This window comes from Zootermopsis nevadensis, unplaced genomic scaffold (assembly GCF_977971745.1).
Source record: "Zootermopsis nevadensis isolate Lab colony 2312 unplaced genomic scaffold, Znev_1.0 Znev_ptg000028l, whole genome shotgun sequence".
Classification (NCBI taxonomy): domain Eukaryota; kingdom Metazoa; phylum Arthropoda; class Insecta; order Blattodea; family Termopsidae; genus Zootermopsis; species Zootermopsis nevadensis.
In genome coordinates this window covers 24,287,900-24,303,683 of record NW_028259160.1, presented here as the reverse complement: position 1 = coordinate 24,303,683, position 15,784 = coordinate 24,287,900, and the positions used below count along the sequence as shown (strand labels likewise).

The 15,784-nt window shown below is 37.3% G+C and overlaps 4 protein-coding genes across 5 annotated transcripts in view; 1 reads left to right on the top strand and 3 right to left on the bottom strand.

Annotated features, from left to right (window-relative positions):
* Positions 1–12,523, top strand: part of Rrp42 (exosome complex component Rrp42) — a 49,652-nt gene extending 37,129 nt beyond the window's left edge. Inside the window, exons 9-10 of one of the 2 annotated variants that reach the window (XR_015537410.1) lie at positions 10,805–11,337; positions 11,789–12,523. The gene's annotated coding sequence lies outside the window, so the exon portion shown is untranslated. The remainder of the gene's footprint in view (positions 1–10,804; positions 11,338–11,788) is intronic. The other variant, XR_015537412.1, reaches the window with a different exon arrangement.
* On the bottom strand, positions 254–2,491 carry LOC110831795 (uncharacterized). Its single transcript, XM_022068200.2, has 3 exons — positions 2,359–2,491; positions 1,429–1,630; positions 254–490 (listed from the first exon to the last, which is right to left on the bottom strand). Exons 1-3 carry the CDS (start codon positions 2,362–2,364, stop codon positions 390–392), a joined length of 309 nt encoding a protein of 102 aa, XP_021923892.1. The 5' UTR covers positions 2,365–2,491; the 3' UTR covers positions 254–389.
* On the bottom strand, positions 5,783–7,704 carry LOC110831794 (uncharacterized). Its single transcript, XM_022068199.2, has 3 exons — positions 7,575–7,704; positions 6,889–7,087; positions 5,783–6,258 (listed from the first exon to the last, which is right to left on the bottom strand). The coding sequence occupies exons 1-3, from the start codon at positions 7,587–7,589 to the stop codon at positions 6,158–6,160; spliced, it is 315 nt and encodes a 104-aa protein (XP_021923891.1). The 5' UTR covers positions 7,590–7,704; the 3' UTR covers positions 5,783–6,157.
* LOC110831793 (uncharacterized) lies at positions 10,211–14,879 on the bottom strand. The gene is made up of 3 exons (XM_022068198.2): positions 14,509–14,879; positions 10,842–11,040; positions 10,211–10,408 (listed from the first exon to the last, which is right to left on the bottom strand). The coding sequence occupies exons 1-3, from the start codon at positions 14,521–14,523 to the stop codon at positions 10,290–10,292; spliced, it is 333 nt and encodes a 110-aa protein (XP_021923890.2). The 5' UTR covers positions 14,524–14,879; the 3' UTR covers positions 10,211–10,289.
* Between the last annotated feature and the right edge of the window lie 905 nt (positions 14,880–15,784).

Here is a 15,784-nt window from a genome sequence, read left to right as displayed (position 1 = left end):
CGATACCAAATTTCATTTCAAGGTTTAAGCTTCGACACGCGTGTAATATTTCCTCCGGTCACGTGAACAGTAACAACACATTCAATTGAACAAGCACCATGATGAGTGACGTAAGACATTACCCATGACACAGAAAAAATTCTGGTTATCGAAACGTCTGCTTTTATTCCCCGTAAGATATACGTGGTCCGCAACAAATGGGATTAATTTCGATGAGATAAAAATTCAGGTAGGGAAAATACGTACTCGGGCGTCATATTTAGCTAAACAGCTTTTTATTAAGTGCAGTGCAGTGCTGATAATAATACATACAACTGTAAAAAAAATTACTTTATTCTAAAATGTTCTAGAGTTGGGGGCATTCGTTGTCCTTGTTAGGATGCCACGTGTCAGTCCTCGACGCAGTATCTTCTGTACGAACACGTGTATCCATCTTGACACTGGTAATACAGACCTTTCGAAGGGACGTTTAGGCAATGACCGTTTGCACCTAGAAAGAAAAATTGCACCCTTTGTCTTCAATTATACACCACTATAAGCATTTAAATGACGTGACATTCACGGCGTCTGCATACGAATGCAAACTGAACGAACAGATTTTAATCCGATTTATTATTTATAATATTCAATAACATTTTTTAGTCAAAACGAATTTTTTTTTTTGCAATTTCTGAACTACATAAGTTAATTAATGTTATGGATGATTTGCTCTCTTTTTAAATATACATTTTGTACCAACTTCATTGGGCAAAAACCCTTCTTCTGATGATCAAGAATATCTCCATCAAAATTCCCTCCACACGTCAACTTTCCAGGCAAAAGAATTTGTATATACAGGGTGACCATAAAGTCTGGAAACATAGGCGAATATATATAATAAATATTTTATTGATATTACATTACAGTGCGTGATATGTTCAATGAGTTATCCCTGATTATAAATGCGCTGTGCAAAATTAAAATGAACGCGGTGCATTAATGGAGCATATGTTATCCTTACGAATTTAGTAACATTCTGTGAGAAGAAACTGAACAGATTTTAAGTTACGTTGCCCGGAACGAATAATATAAAACACGTATTAAGGAGACCGTGTCCGTCCGCCAACTTGTATAATGTCCAGAAGAATACACGAATTTGGATTCGGTTAAATTTGAGTTTGAGATCGACACCACAGTCTCGAGGCGAATTTGTTATTGTGGTCACATCTGGAAGAAATGTAGACGTCGATCAGAGATAAGATGTTATTATCGTCCTTGATGCCGTTTAGATACGTGGGGAGACAGTTGTTTATCCGAAACGTCGGTCTCTTAATTCTCACCGCCTTGACAACCTCACACTTCGCGTTCTTGTCTTAAACACGACGTGTGTGAACTGAATGGCCCTTGGTTTCTGTTTTGGAGAGAGTTTCCAGGGTGCAAGGGACTTACCGACTATGGTAATACAAGCGTTGCAGCACGCACATAATGACCCGTTCACCTTGAAGATCTGGTCAGCGGCGCAGTCGTCCGCCGTTTTGGGACCCGGGCAAAGGACTTGCCTCGGGTCTGAGCACACGTAGTCACAATAATCTTGGGTTACTTCGGTCGTAGCTCCTGCCAGGCACGCAGTTAACAGAAACAGTAATTTGACCTGAAAGATATAACAGCAGATTTGGATTAATTTCGGAATCTTCTATCGTGGACTCCTGCAAAATACCTAAACGTCGAAATGTTTTATTTGTAGTGTTCTGTCTGACGACAGGTCCATATGAACAGGATCCTTCCATCCTTTTCTCGGACTGGGACCTGTTCATATACGTTCTTGGCAGATGATCCAGAAGTGGTTTGCCATTGCCTTCTTCTGTGTGTGAATGGAGTAATTGTTGGGATGCCACGGAGGAAAACTCCGTGTTGCCTAGACCACGGCCTTGCCCAACACAAGTTATAAATTCGAACCCGAGACCCCAGGATTACAAGGCTAGTGTTCTGACCGCTAGACCACCGTGGCTTAGGTTTAATATAGACTGCGGAAATCTTGAAGTAACGTAGTAGTAACTACAATATCGCCTGTTGATGAGGTCCTCCGCCATGAGATCGAAGTTTTAGAGCTGTCCTCTTTAGTTCGTCAAACCTGAACTTGTCTTTAAGATGCTGACAAAAATTTAAAATATTTTAAATTTCATATTTTCGGAGCGCATAGGCCTACCTGCTCAAATTAGTTTCTTAGTCTCGAGTGCTATTGAGAACTGATCTGTCGTCGCACAAGTGTGCAGCAGCTCACGAAACGCCACTGTCTTATCCGCGATAATGCCGACATTTATTACAATTCTGGAGATCTTCAGAGAACAACGCAAAGAATTGTCAGCGGGCAGTACTTACCGCCATCTTGTTGTGTCCGCTACCTTTGACTGCGCTATTCGGACCTCCTTCAAAGACACAAGCAAGAAACAAAGAAACACAACCTAATATACGCAACTGTAAGTCGTGGACTTGTCTGTGGGTTTTTCCAATTGAACAATTTACACAGTCGCTATCTTTTCAAATTTCACCAATTTTCCTTTAAGGAAACAGCTGATTTGAAGCAAGGTGCAGATAACGTTTTAAGTTCAACCTTGGTTCGTCATGTATTCCAGAGATATGAATTCTTAACTTAAAAATATCCGGTAACAAGTTGTAAGGTTTCTCTGTCCCAAATTCTTTCTGTTGGAACAGTTGAGTACATTAACAATTAATAATTATGCCCGCGATGTTTAATGTTTTTTGTGTTTGTAAAAATTTATATTTGTGTTTAAATTATAACCTCAAATATTATGTCACCGTGTTTACAAATTTTTAAAATATATCCAAAAATTCGGTCGAAACAATTTCAGTTTTGAAGACTTACAGATATTTCCTTTTGTTAATGTACGTTTTATTATAATGTATGTATGCTTTGTCTGTTTACGTAAACATTTGTCTGGTGAATTTCCTAGTCAGAATGGGCTGAAATGGAGATGCTTTATTGTCATTTCTTTTTAATTTTGATTTAGAATATGCTATTAGAAATCCCCAAGAAAATAATAAAGGATTGGAATTGAGTGAGTAAATTCAAATTTTCGTCTCCATTGATGATGGGGATTTATTCGACAAAATTACAAAATGGACCTACTGTAAAGAGAAACTCAGAAAATGTTAGATACTAATAGGCGTTTGTTATAGAAATAAGCAGTGGAAAATCTAAGTAGATCCTGTGTTATCATTCCTTGTCACAGAATGCAGGATAAAGTTATAGTATTAGTTATAAATTAAGATGATAGATAAATACTTCGAACGCGTGGGAAAAATGTCTAATATTTGGGAAAATAAGATCATATTTCCCTAATAATTTAAGAGCAGATTGAATTTGGAGGATGATCGCTGTAATTCAGTTCAGAATATTTCGCTTTCCGTTTTGTTTACTAAAAAACGTGAAATTGAAATGAAACCTAAAATCTATAATTTAACATGTTGTGTTTTTACGAGCGAATGATTGGCCCATCGCACGAATGGAAGAACTCAGAAAAATACCTTTGTTTTAATTTACCACAGTTTTGCATTTCTATCCATTGGTATCAACCGCGGATTTTCGTTTTATGTACTCGCGAATTTTAATTGTGCGCAAGTAAGATGTCTGTGGCTTTAAGATCAATAAATAAGTACTTTCTAGGGGTTGGTACTACAAAATTCTGTCTTCTGGGTTGTTTATCGAAATTTCAGAGGGACTTGTTTGCTTGCTGCCTCCATCAGCAAGCTGATGAATACTCACTGGAATAGGTACATCTGAAACGTCGGTTAGCGTCTACAAGGCTACATGGCGCAACAACCCTTAAGACAGCCATCTTCGTAAGGAACGACATGTGAGGTTAGGTTAGGTTTTGTTGTGTTAGGTTAGGTTAGGTTAGGTTAGGTTAGGTACGGTTAGGTTAGGTTAGGTTAGGTACGGTTAGATTAGGTTAGGTTAGGTACGGTTAGGTAAGGTTAGGTTAGGTTAGGTTAGGTTAGGTTAGGTTATGTTAGGTTATGTTAGGTTATGTTAGGTTATGTTATGTTATGTTATGTTAGGTTAGGTTATGTTAGGTTAGGTTCTACAGAATGTGAAAGTCGAAGAGTGGGCTCTTGTGAACGCGATAATGAACCTTAAGGTCTCTTAAATGTGAGGAATTTTTACTGTCTAACCATTGATTTTTCTTTTGTACAACTTCGCAATATGTTGTCAATGAGAAATTTCTGAATGTGTTTCATGGACTGTCAGATCTGAATGATCATCAATTTAAAAAAATTAAGTTTAAATAAACGCGGTACTTGACAAATTGACAACAGATTGCCCAACGAATATCCCACTGTGTTATACAAATATATGAACACAAAAGACGACTTTATTAACTAACACTGGAAATGTTCAGTCTGAGGCATTCCATATACGAAGTAAATCATTTGAACAGCTAAAGTGGCATCAGTAAAGTTCTTTTTAATATCATATGAAATACCAAGTGAAAATGTAGGTTGATTTGATGTGCTTGCCAGGAAATATTATTGGGTGTAGCATAAATGTGTTCATTTATTACTATTTAAATATATCATTTGAAGCTTTCGCGGCGACGCACCTTAATAAAATTTTCTCGGGTGACCACCCGCATCAGACCCCCGATGATGGGGACAGAGATGGTCTCTGAAACGTCGGTTTCATCGCTTAACCATGCGACGCGCCTGGTCAAACGAGAAAATTTTATGGTGTACTATTTAAATATCGAAACAGGAGGATTAAAATATATTTGTAATACCAACATCTTCCTTTCCTGGAATTTGCTTGTTCATATTTGGGTCTGTGAACGTATATAATGTAGAGGAGCCCACAGGAAGAAGGAAAAAGTTGTGGTTTATGAAAATGTTCTGTGTGGGATTTTCATCATAAGAACGAACAACACATATATTCTCAATAACAATTAATTATAATATATTTTACGTTAAACATCATAATTAGAATCCTGTAAATATAACTTCTTATTAAAACGCAATATTTTATCCTCCGTTACCAATAATTCACTTAACAAATGAAACTACCATATGAATGTTAAAAGTTCTTAATTTTTCATCAGGCCGCTGTGTAATTAACTTCGTAATTAAACAAATTTATGATGCAACTAAAATGAGTAATAATTGGCCCCAACTTTTATTTACATTCCTACAGAAGTAAATTCGTGACTAATATCATTGGAACATATTACTGCAGATGTTATTATAAAAATGAATGTTACTGGGTCTACGGACAATTTTCTCGTATGGTGTCCAGATAACACATTTGTGTTTTCTTTGAGGTAGGGACTGAATTTTAAAATACTACTTAGATTAGCTTCAGGCTTCATGTTTTAGGATTTTATACGTCATCACACTTTCTTCACTCTCGGTGTACTCTTATGAGAACGACGAGCGTCCATTTCCTGGAAACATTCCAAGAAAATGGCTCCTTTCCCTCCAGAAATAAACCTAACCTCACTTCATCCATATAATTTCTTTCTGTCTCCTTATAGAGTCCTTTGCTCAATGTGGAAGCTTCTAAGACTTAAAGTCGCATTCATATTCCCGGAACGAAACCAGTCAGGGCGGGAGGAAGGAAAATGCAGGAAAATTGTATTGAAAACGAAGATAGAATTTAGTTTTTTGGAATGTGTTTAAAAGCGTATGAAACTGGTTATATAAGATTAAGGCAGGACCCAGACACAGTCGGCTTACGTTTGTATAAATTAAGATTTATTTGAGACACACATTTGAATAGCGAGATAAGTAGTTCAGTAATATCATCATTTATTTAAAACAAATTAGCGTGTGGACAGAATGACACACGCCTACATTTTATTGGACGTATGTTATTGAAATTTTGGTGGTGGGGAAAATATGAAACAGTAGCCATAACAGGAATGAATTCCTCGTGAGTTAAGATGTCAACGATGATCAATCTTTGAGACATATTATCAGCAGTTGCAAGTGACCAGAGTGAACTTTAAACTATGTTTAAAATATGATATAATTAGGATTAGAAAACTTATACAAGTCATAATAACTAAATCTGTGCAAAAAGACTTCAAACAGAGAGGTCCATAGTAGTGAAGTTATAGCTTATATAATTCGTCATGTCAAATCGTGTTGATTCCCACTTGTGAACTTACGGAGCTTCACAAATATTAGTTTTATTGTTGCAGACAGAGTTTCGACAACGAACATAAAACCCGTCATCTCGGGTCGCTTGACAGTTACCGCCGATATCTGAAACAAAAAATTATTATCCTCATTACAATTCCAAACGTTCACTTCAGTGCATTGCGCTATTCTTTTGTCAATAACTCGATATCTTTTGCTCAAAGGCTGATTAGTATGAGTCGATTATGTATCGAGGATTGTAAAGAATCGATTGTAGACTATTTGAAGGCTCTAAGTGCTTTTATCGTAAAAATACGTGCAGTAAAGAACTCAAATACGTCGGTCGACAGGTTCTCAACATATAACAGCATAAAAATTTATTTTCCTTAATTATTTTCAGAATCACAAGACTAACTGAAAAGTATATTTCATGGTTTCTCTTCAGTTTTTGTTCCAGAATTTATTTTTCTCCGGCATTTAGCTCGTTACAGTTGGTACTAGCCCCGAAACAAATGAAGGTCTTTACCCAAAGTCCCGTGATTGTTGTCCGATTCTAACCAAACTTTCAATAAGACGACAGACTTTAGAAATATTCTTCAACATCCGTTTGCTTGAGAAATCCATTCACCGGTTCTCGGGTTATCATAACATGGAATAATAATAGACTAATTGTTCACCTTCGATGCGAACTTGTTTTAAAACGTTTTATTCGTTGCTGCCGGAAACAACTGAGTCTCAATTTGCGTCTGCCCTTACCAACGTATATAATGCAGCCGGGACAACATCCACACCAACCACCGTTGGGTTCGTAGACGCTCCCCGGATGTTTCAAGCAGTATTCCCGGGATTTGACGTGGCACGTCGGATTCACACAGCGCTCAGCACACCACTTGCTCGGCGTGGAGTCGCTCGATGTATACGAAACCGCCACCAGAAGTACTAGCATCAGAGCCATCTGGAAAAGAAAAGAAAACTACAGATTTGCAACTCCAGAGCCAGATGTCATAGGTAAATCTTTACACCAATGATTTTATATAGATCTTCGTGAATTTTTACATTACAGTATACCATGTTTTAATGAGATAAATGATTTTTGGCGTTGTGTAAGCTCGTAGGTACATGTTGAGCGTTTCGGAAAAAAAATACCGTATTAATATTTAGGGTTCTCTGATGATAGAGGGAGCAAGCACCTCCGAAACGTCGGTAAATTTCTACCAGACTACACTGTGAAGACAGCCAAGATCAAAGCCATCTGAACTCGGTAGTCTCAACCGTGGACACTAATTTCATGCGTATTTTGTATAATATATATAATATATTTAATAATAATATTATTATATTATAATATATTTGGTTTAGAACTATATACAGAGATCTGTGGCCGCCTAACACCAGGTTTTCACGGCCACAGTCCTTAGACGCGTAATATTCATAACCTATACCTTGAATCCTTCCATCGTGGTTTTTATTCGAGTGTTTGCTTTGCAGTTGAACAAAAGCCTTGTCTTTTTTGAAATACGTCGTCTGTATACGAAGTGTTCTTTTATATACAGAGTTTTCCCCTTATTTAAAGAAGGCTGTTGGGAAATCCCTAAGCATTTTCCTCAATACGAGTCATCGAAGTAAAGTTATCAAAACAGTAAATTTAAAACTGCGATGGGAAATTGGCTTTTGACAGAACAAAGCGTTTGAAAACATTAGGGAAATTCCGCTACGCGCTGCTAGACGTTTATGATTGGTCGCTTTCGGATTATGTGCCGTTATCGACTGAACACGAGGATGGTTGACTAAGGCTCGTTACTTAGCCACGAACGCGATATGGCGGGCCGCCTGCTGGTATTCGCTGTAGGCAGTTCTGAGCTCATAAACATTTTATTCTTGGAAAACGACGGGGTACAGCGAAAAAAGAAAGGAGTATTGCCCCCCCCTCCGCCGGGGGGCACTGCTCCGTATTTTTGCGTTATTGCACATAAAATTTATATTGTAATAATTCTAACAATTATTTATTTTAATCCGTCTTATCACAATATTTAAAATTTCTTATAATTAAGATAATAAAATATCATTGATGTTCCATATCGATTGATCGATTTACATTTTGGAACATCTTTTACACAACATATTTGAGTTTTAAGTTCGTAAATATTTTACACCTGATGATGGTTTTATAAAAACTGAAACATGTTGTGTAAAAGATGTTCCAAAATGTAAATCGATCAATCGATATGGAACATCAATGATATTTTATTATCTTAATTATAAGAAATTTTAAATATTGTGATAAGACGGATTAAAATAAATAATTGTTAGAATTTTCACAATATGACGCAATTACACTATCTTATTGTAATAATTAATTAATTGAGGCATTGAACAATTAATGTTATAAGCTACCTCGGATTTCATAACTTTCTGTTTATTCAGTGAAACGGAGTTTTTGACAAGCTAACATTCATTTAACTAATCAGCGAACTTCACCGCCTTTTACGGAACAATTAAGTTCATATAACCTCGTTAAAAACTTAGCTATTGGACGCTACCCTGAGCCGCGTAATTCCAGTTTGCATCTTCACGTCTCATTGCCTTGCAATTCATTCTATTTCTTACATTCCAACTTATTCCAGAGAGACCTCTCACCTTTTCCCATTCAGGTTTTTCGACTGAAATCTTACCACGTGAGATTTTGAGGTCTCGCGGCGGGAAACATTGAAGAAGCAAGTCTTCCGAGACGTTGCACCTTGTATTCAGGGCCCTGATGAAGGAGGCAGTAAGCGCTTCTGAAACGTCGATCTACTCTTACCAGACTACACCTCGCAATATCTCAGAAGACTCCCATTTTCAAAATTGTAATAGTTTTTCCCAATTTACGTGTACGTTTTTGAATTTCCCGTCTATACACATTTCTATTTTACGAGGCGTGGCATTCTTATCATCCTCCTACATTCTTTCTCTTGAGTTCAGATATTCTCAGTGCCCTGTTCTCAGACACTCTTTAGTTTTTACCTTAGAATGAGAGGCCACGTTTCAGTCTCACGGAGAATGAGATAAATATATATTTTTAATGCGTCCGGAAAACACATCAAAATCTTTGTTATTAAGATTAACGTGATGTCTGGACTTTAAACAATTACCAGGTTGCAAATCATTCGGTATTGTGAAACCATATTTAAAATAATTTTTACATAACTGCGTTTGTTTAAAAATTAAAATGCCTTTATACAATGAATGCATCGAAATTCCTACTTTGTTACGCTAAACAATTTATTAGTTGTTAAAAGTAATTAAATATTGTCTATCCTGTCATTTGTCGTCATTGCTAATTTTTGCAAGCAAGGTTCGATCAGAGATTTCGTCTAACGATTTGATTTAAGATTTTTATGAGTGGGCCCTGCGTTAAGCTTTCATCACAGTTGCATTTATGAACCACAGAATCTGCGGTCCATGGTTTTGAGGAAATCCTGACCTTAGTCCAAAGTCGCCGACTTTTAACTTCACAGGCCTGAGTTCAGTCTCAGGGATGTGCGGTGGATAAATTATCAGGACTGTTTCTGCCCAGTACTTTCTTAATCCCAGTTTTAATTAAATTGAGGCTTCTTAATGATTTCATCATCACCTTTCCAAACAGGAGAAGGTCCTACAGGATTAAGAGATCCTGAAAGGACTTCAGGATCTCCTATCCTTATCAAAAATACTTTTATTTTACGACAGTTTCAGCTTAATCCTCAGTGACTCATAATACACCTCAGAGAGTTATATTATCTGTGTTATTGATGTTTTAATTTATATTTATTGGTGTAATGGATCTCATAAAAATGTTGAGCCAACTTATTTCCTATCTCAGATGAAGTGTGGAACGGTTTAATGACGATGGTTAACACAGCATATCTGATCTTATTCCGATAAATCGATTGTTGTGTTAGAGTAACAATAATCATCCTTCAGCTGTCTGAAACAATCGATTTTGTAGAAGATATAGGATGGTGGGACACATTTTGAGGCACCCGGGATAGTTCGTATTTCTTGAACCCATGCGTAAAATGTGTATCATTTGACTCATGGGCAAATAAAAGTAATTCAATCTGCATCAGTCCCACTTTATTTCAACAAATTTGTGTAAATTAGAAAATGGCGGCATATTTGTTTTTCAGTTCGCGTTGCTAAGCTCCGAACGTCGTGGTTTTCTCGACACAGATTCCCTCCGTAGAACAGCAGAGACCTCTCGCACAGCCCGCAACGTGGGAGTCGAGGATCCTCGTGGAACAAGGGCCTCCCTTTTCTGAAATAAAATAAGTTCAACTCAGTCCAGACAATGAAATTATTATAGACAATTTCTGAATGTGTCTCAACTGTTGGCCTTTTTAGAAAATATACAAAAGAAGTCATTATTATTAATCGTTCACATTGCAATGGGACAAATTTATTGAACAGGAAGGTAACCAATCACGTCGTTTAAATGCCCTTAAATGTGTCTGGGATTTGAGGTTAAAATATCGATTATGGCTCTCTGGGTTGTGACGTCATACATCTTGCAAGAAGTAACAAGGCTACTGAATGCAGTGCACATTACAGATATTATGTTCGCAAAATATCCATTTAAAATTAATTTCAAAAATTTCGGAACGATGTTTCCAAAATTGCCACAAGCTACAGGATTTTTTACGTATGTTACAAGGTTCAGCCTCGAAGCAAACTGATGGCAGAATTCGTACCAACAGATCTGATGACGCATGCACCACAGCACTCGCACACCAGCCCTGGATAAAGGTATTCCTCTGCGCCTGCGCCAACGCAGTCTTCCTGTGAGCTGATTGCGCATGCGTCCAGACACGCCAGCTTACCGCACGGGCGTGACAGACATTGTTGTGCTCCGCTGTGCAACACGGCGTTCACCAACAGCAAGAAGACGGCCTTCGACAATAGAAACACAGAACAGCTCGTCTTAAGAAGCACTTGAAATTATGGATGTTCATTCTCATTGCTGAATTCAGGCGATAATTCCAGCGCCGATGACCGATGTTTCCCGCCAATATTCAAACCACAATGATTTTTCCCAGTCACGAAGCGAGGTTCATGATCTGATTGATACTAAAATCAGATCTGAACCAGATTCGTTCAAAATGACGAAGTTATGTCAGCGTCAGAGTTTGTACGAGTCAACATCGAACAACGAGTATGATTGTTGAGTCGGCAAGGATTTGGAAGGAGGTAATCGCAGGCTGCTTTCCCGGCTTTTATTTCACAGCCAACATAAATTAAATTGCTTCCAAGTCTCACTGATGAATTATCTCAGGCTTAACTCAAAGAGTTATATTATACAGTGTGTTTCTAAATAATAAAATAATTTTAGTAAATTATAGGGGGCTTCAGGACGTCAATGTGAGTAAAGAATATTCTTTACAAATGTGCATAAGTCCGTTACCGTTTCTGTAAAACGTTATAGAGCATAGAAATTCAAAACACGTCATGTTACAAGGACGTTTCAGTCACCACGATACAGGAAGTTGTTCAACGTGTGGGCCGGGACCATGGGTCATCTTCTCAATGGTCCGTGAATCTTATCACCGGAACTTGCTGGTACCCTGAACCTACGAATTTTCCATAGATTTTTATTTTGAATTTTGTGATGACGATTAGATTGTTTTCTCGATGATTTCAGTCTGACTGCAGGGGAGAGGAAGTTGGATCGGCCGTGGTCCCGAGGCTTCTATGCTTGTTGGCCTCCACGGTCGCCTTACTTCAATCCGATTCAATTTTACTTGTGGAGTTCAGTGAAAAATTAGGTTTACACAACACGCGGAGTCTTCAAATTCATCCGAGAATCGCTCCACATTATTCAGAAGCCTTTATTTATATACTGTACGTTGTACTACGACTCATAACGTAGGGAAGTGTGAATTAATGAAGTGTTAGATAATATAAATTACGTCATCAACTGGACGGAAAATCAAAATGATTGTGATCCTATCAACTTATTGCATCTGCAAATTATCAGAACTTATGCAATAAAAAAATCTCAAAATTCTAACCAAAAAACGATATCAGACTATTTTAAGAAACAAAATGAGAAAGATTTGTTCAAAACGTTTTTGGTATTTTCTTTTAGTGTTGGTGTATAATTTTAGTAGCGTAAAAAGTATTCAAAGTGTATAATTATCTTACAAAATATGTGTTATTTTACTGTATAAGAGTGCAGTGTAAAGCAAGTGACCTAATGAAAAATATTTTACGTAAGTACAATACAGTTTATCATAATTATTTTTTTACGGACGCTTATAACAAAAATATTGCTAAATTTACACCTAAATTTTGATATATAAAAAGTCTGTAATAGTATATAAATAGCGTGTACATTGTGTTTGTTTGTAAATAAAAATACAATACAGTAGTATAATATATTTTGATACGGTATTTAAAATGAAAGCCGAATTAATTATTTATTACTTTTCCGTAAAAATCAATCGTCACATAGTTTAATAAGTATGTGTACTCTTAAATGGCGATTGTCTATCAATACTGCACGTTCAGTACTTGTACAGATTTTTCCGATGCACTCCCGTAATAACGCTCAATAATAATAATAATACTCAAGCTCCGCTATCAATTATGGCACATAATTTAGAAACACCCTGTATAAGGCATTATCATGCAAACGAAGGAAATGTACGTAACCACATTGCAATGGTCTTGTCCTTGTACTCCCTCGTCACATATGTTTGTCGGCTCCCAGCCGACAAACATATTCACAGTGCATAAGCAGGTCCATTGAGCGAATTGTTATTCAGAAACTGATTCACATGTAACCCGAAGGTACATTAATGTGTTTGGAACATCCGCCACTGGGCCTTATTCTGAGCTACTTGAATCGACTTCACACACACACGAGAACCATATTTGTATAGAATCCATTTTAGTATTATCCTCCCATAAAAGAGTAAGCCACCCGAGTACTCTCTTCGCTTCATTTTTCCATTAAATTCTGTGTGCAGTTTTTGTTTCTCCCACCTCAATCTCCTCGGTTTGATCGTGTTAATAATTAGAATAATAATTTCTGAAGCGTGCTCTACAGCAGTGGTATTCAACCTTTTTTGTTCGCGTACCCCCAGATATAATTTCTCTCCAACTTTGTACCCCCCAAAGTTGTTGGTGTATAATTCAAGTTATACATAGTATATAATCTACATCTAAAATAAATTAAATAAATTACATTACTGATTATTCAGTGTTATCATAAAATAATATGTATATTTATTTAAATTTCACGTACCCCCTAAGATGTCTTTGCGTACCCCCGGGGGTACGCGTACCCCATGTTGAATACCACTGCTCTACAGATTCTTGTTAAACAAATAAACAAAATTTGTTATAAAGCTCGCTGGTCGGAGTTAAAATCGTGAAAATATGAAGTATTCAGTTGACGTAATAATAGTTAGATATTTATTCCGGTAAATGTGTGATTTGTAGAACCAAGCGAGCTAACCTAGCATTTGCTTTAAAATAAGATAGACAATAATGAACAGTTCTCCTCCTAGGACATTTCGAACTGAAATGCATTTCTCCATTTTAACAATGGCTCACCATGTAACGTGATAAAGTCAGATGTTCTTTTGTCAGTTTTAGTTTCGGAAGTTGCCTTAAGAGAGCAGACATTGCGCATGCGTGTTGAGATTGACACAGCTGTTGAGTTTTGTGAGAGTGCAGGTGTGCAGCCTCGAGTGAGGGCTATTCAGTCTGTCTGAAATGGTTTAATAAAGGAGATGATAGTGCGAGAGAAGTTTTCAACACATTGATTTGTATTCTATATTAAAAAATATATTTTTTAGTCTGCATATCGGAAGGAGTCTGAAACAAACGATAGAACTGGACGGACGTTTCGACTTCAGATGTGATCTGTCTTCGATAAACAGCCCGATAAGCGACCCTTGAGACCGGTTAGAGGAGGTGGATCGGTTGAACTGGCCAGTGTCTTTAATATTTTTATTTTTATTGTAGAGACTTATAGAGAATTCAGTGTTAATGGGAACTGCCATTTTAATACTTGACTCTCCTCTGAGTAAAGGTAATCCAGTTTTTAATTACATAGAAGAATAAACAGTAGCCATAACCTCGTCCTCGTCACACCCTGACCTTCTTAAAATAAAAATTGTTAATCTAGTTTTCAGTCCTCTGCCACAATGTAAAACAGATGTTACAGCTTTTCAAGGCAAGACAACAGTATTAGGAATAATTTCTGGATGTTAAAAGAACAATATGAACATTAGCTTATGCTTGGAAAACATACACATCATCAATTTTGCAGTATTATATACAATTTATTGTTCTGTAAGGTACTCAACTCCACGTGGAAATGGTCGGGAAACTTGATGAACGCCATCTTACCTTTGGAAAATCCATGGTGGAGAGGTTCCTTCTTTCCCCTAATAATGTGTTACGAGTATGCAGTCGTTTCTCTTCTCACGCCGTACGAGTTGTGAAGGTCGTGACCATTATTACGTTTCAGGGAATTCTGAAGGCCGATTAGTTTGCCCCCCTTCGGCTGGCAATGAACTCGCCCGCTGACTTCTCTGCCGCACAAAACAACTTTGTTCATTGTCGTGTTTACCACAGCTTTGGGGGGCCTCACATTACGTGGGATACATTACTAACCTACACGAAAAAAATATTTGTTCGTAACTTGTAAAGTTCACTAATTAATTATTTCGTTTCGAAACAACTTTAAAATTATTGCGGACTGTTTTTCAGATACGTAACTCGTGAAATAAATAATTCACTTCCGGGAAGCAGTGCGGACAGCTGTTAAACGGGCGTTTTGCAGGTGGGCCAACGTACACAAAATTGCACTAGGTTTGCTATTGATGTTAAAGGACGTGTTACCCGTTTGTGTGCAGTTGTTCAACTCTTTCGTGTAGATTTATGTTGACTGCACAGCGGGCCAGCCACGCATCCATCTTGTAGACGAATATTTGGAGTGATGAATTTGATATTTGAAGATTGATTAAACAAAAATAAAATAAAATGTCTCACTAATGACTGATTTTGTAAAAAAAAAAATTGTTGGGTATTTTGGGAAACAGTTTGCAGTGGTCAGCCTAATCCGGTAGCATTTGTAGTCGGTTTTCATTAAGTTGTAATAAATTGTCCACATTTATGACATCCTTGTCAACAACGGAGTGAAAATATGTCCCACGAGTCGGACTCCAAAGCCGTTCATATTCTCTGGGCTCTGTAATTAATGCACTGTTGTTAAATAAAATACGAGTAAGTAATTTTTAAAGCGGTGGACAACCTGTTGACATTGAAGTTGTGTTTTAGAGAGAAAAAGTAAATATTCTCGTGTGTTTATCTTCACATTTTTGTTTGAAGGTCACGTGAAGAGCTTGTTCCCTGCCTACCTTTATAATTCACAGAGCATTAAAGGAAAACAGGTTTTCTCAAGGAAACACGCCCTTCCCTGACTCGCGCTGCGCTGGTCATTATTGTCAGAGCGTCTAAACATGATTGGTTCGCGTTCTTCACCACGATGTACATAACCGGAACAAGTTAAGGGGAAAACCACGTCTGTCGGTCTGTACGTTTCAGTTCGAGAAACGCTAGACGAAATTTTGTAGGCATAATTAATAACTCCATACACGCCAACAACAACATGTGACATAAC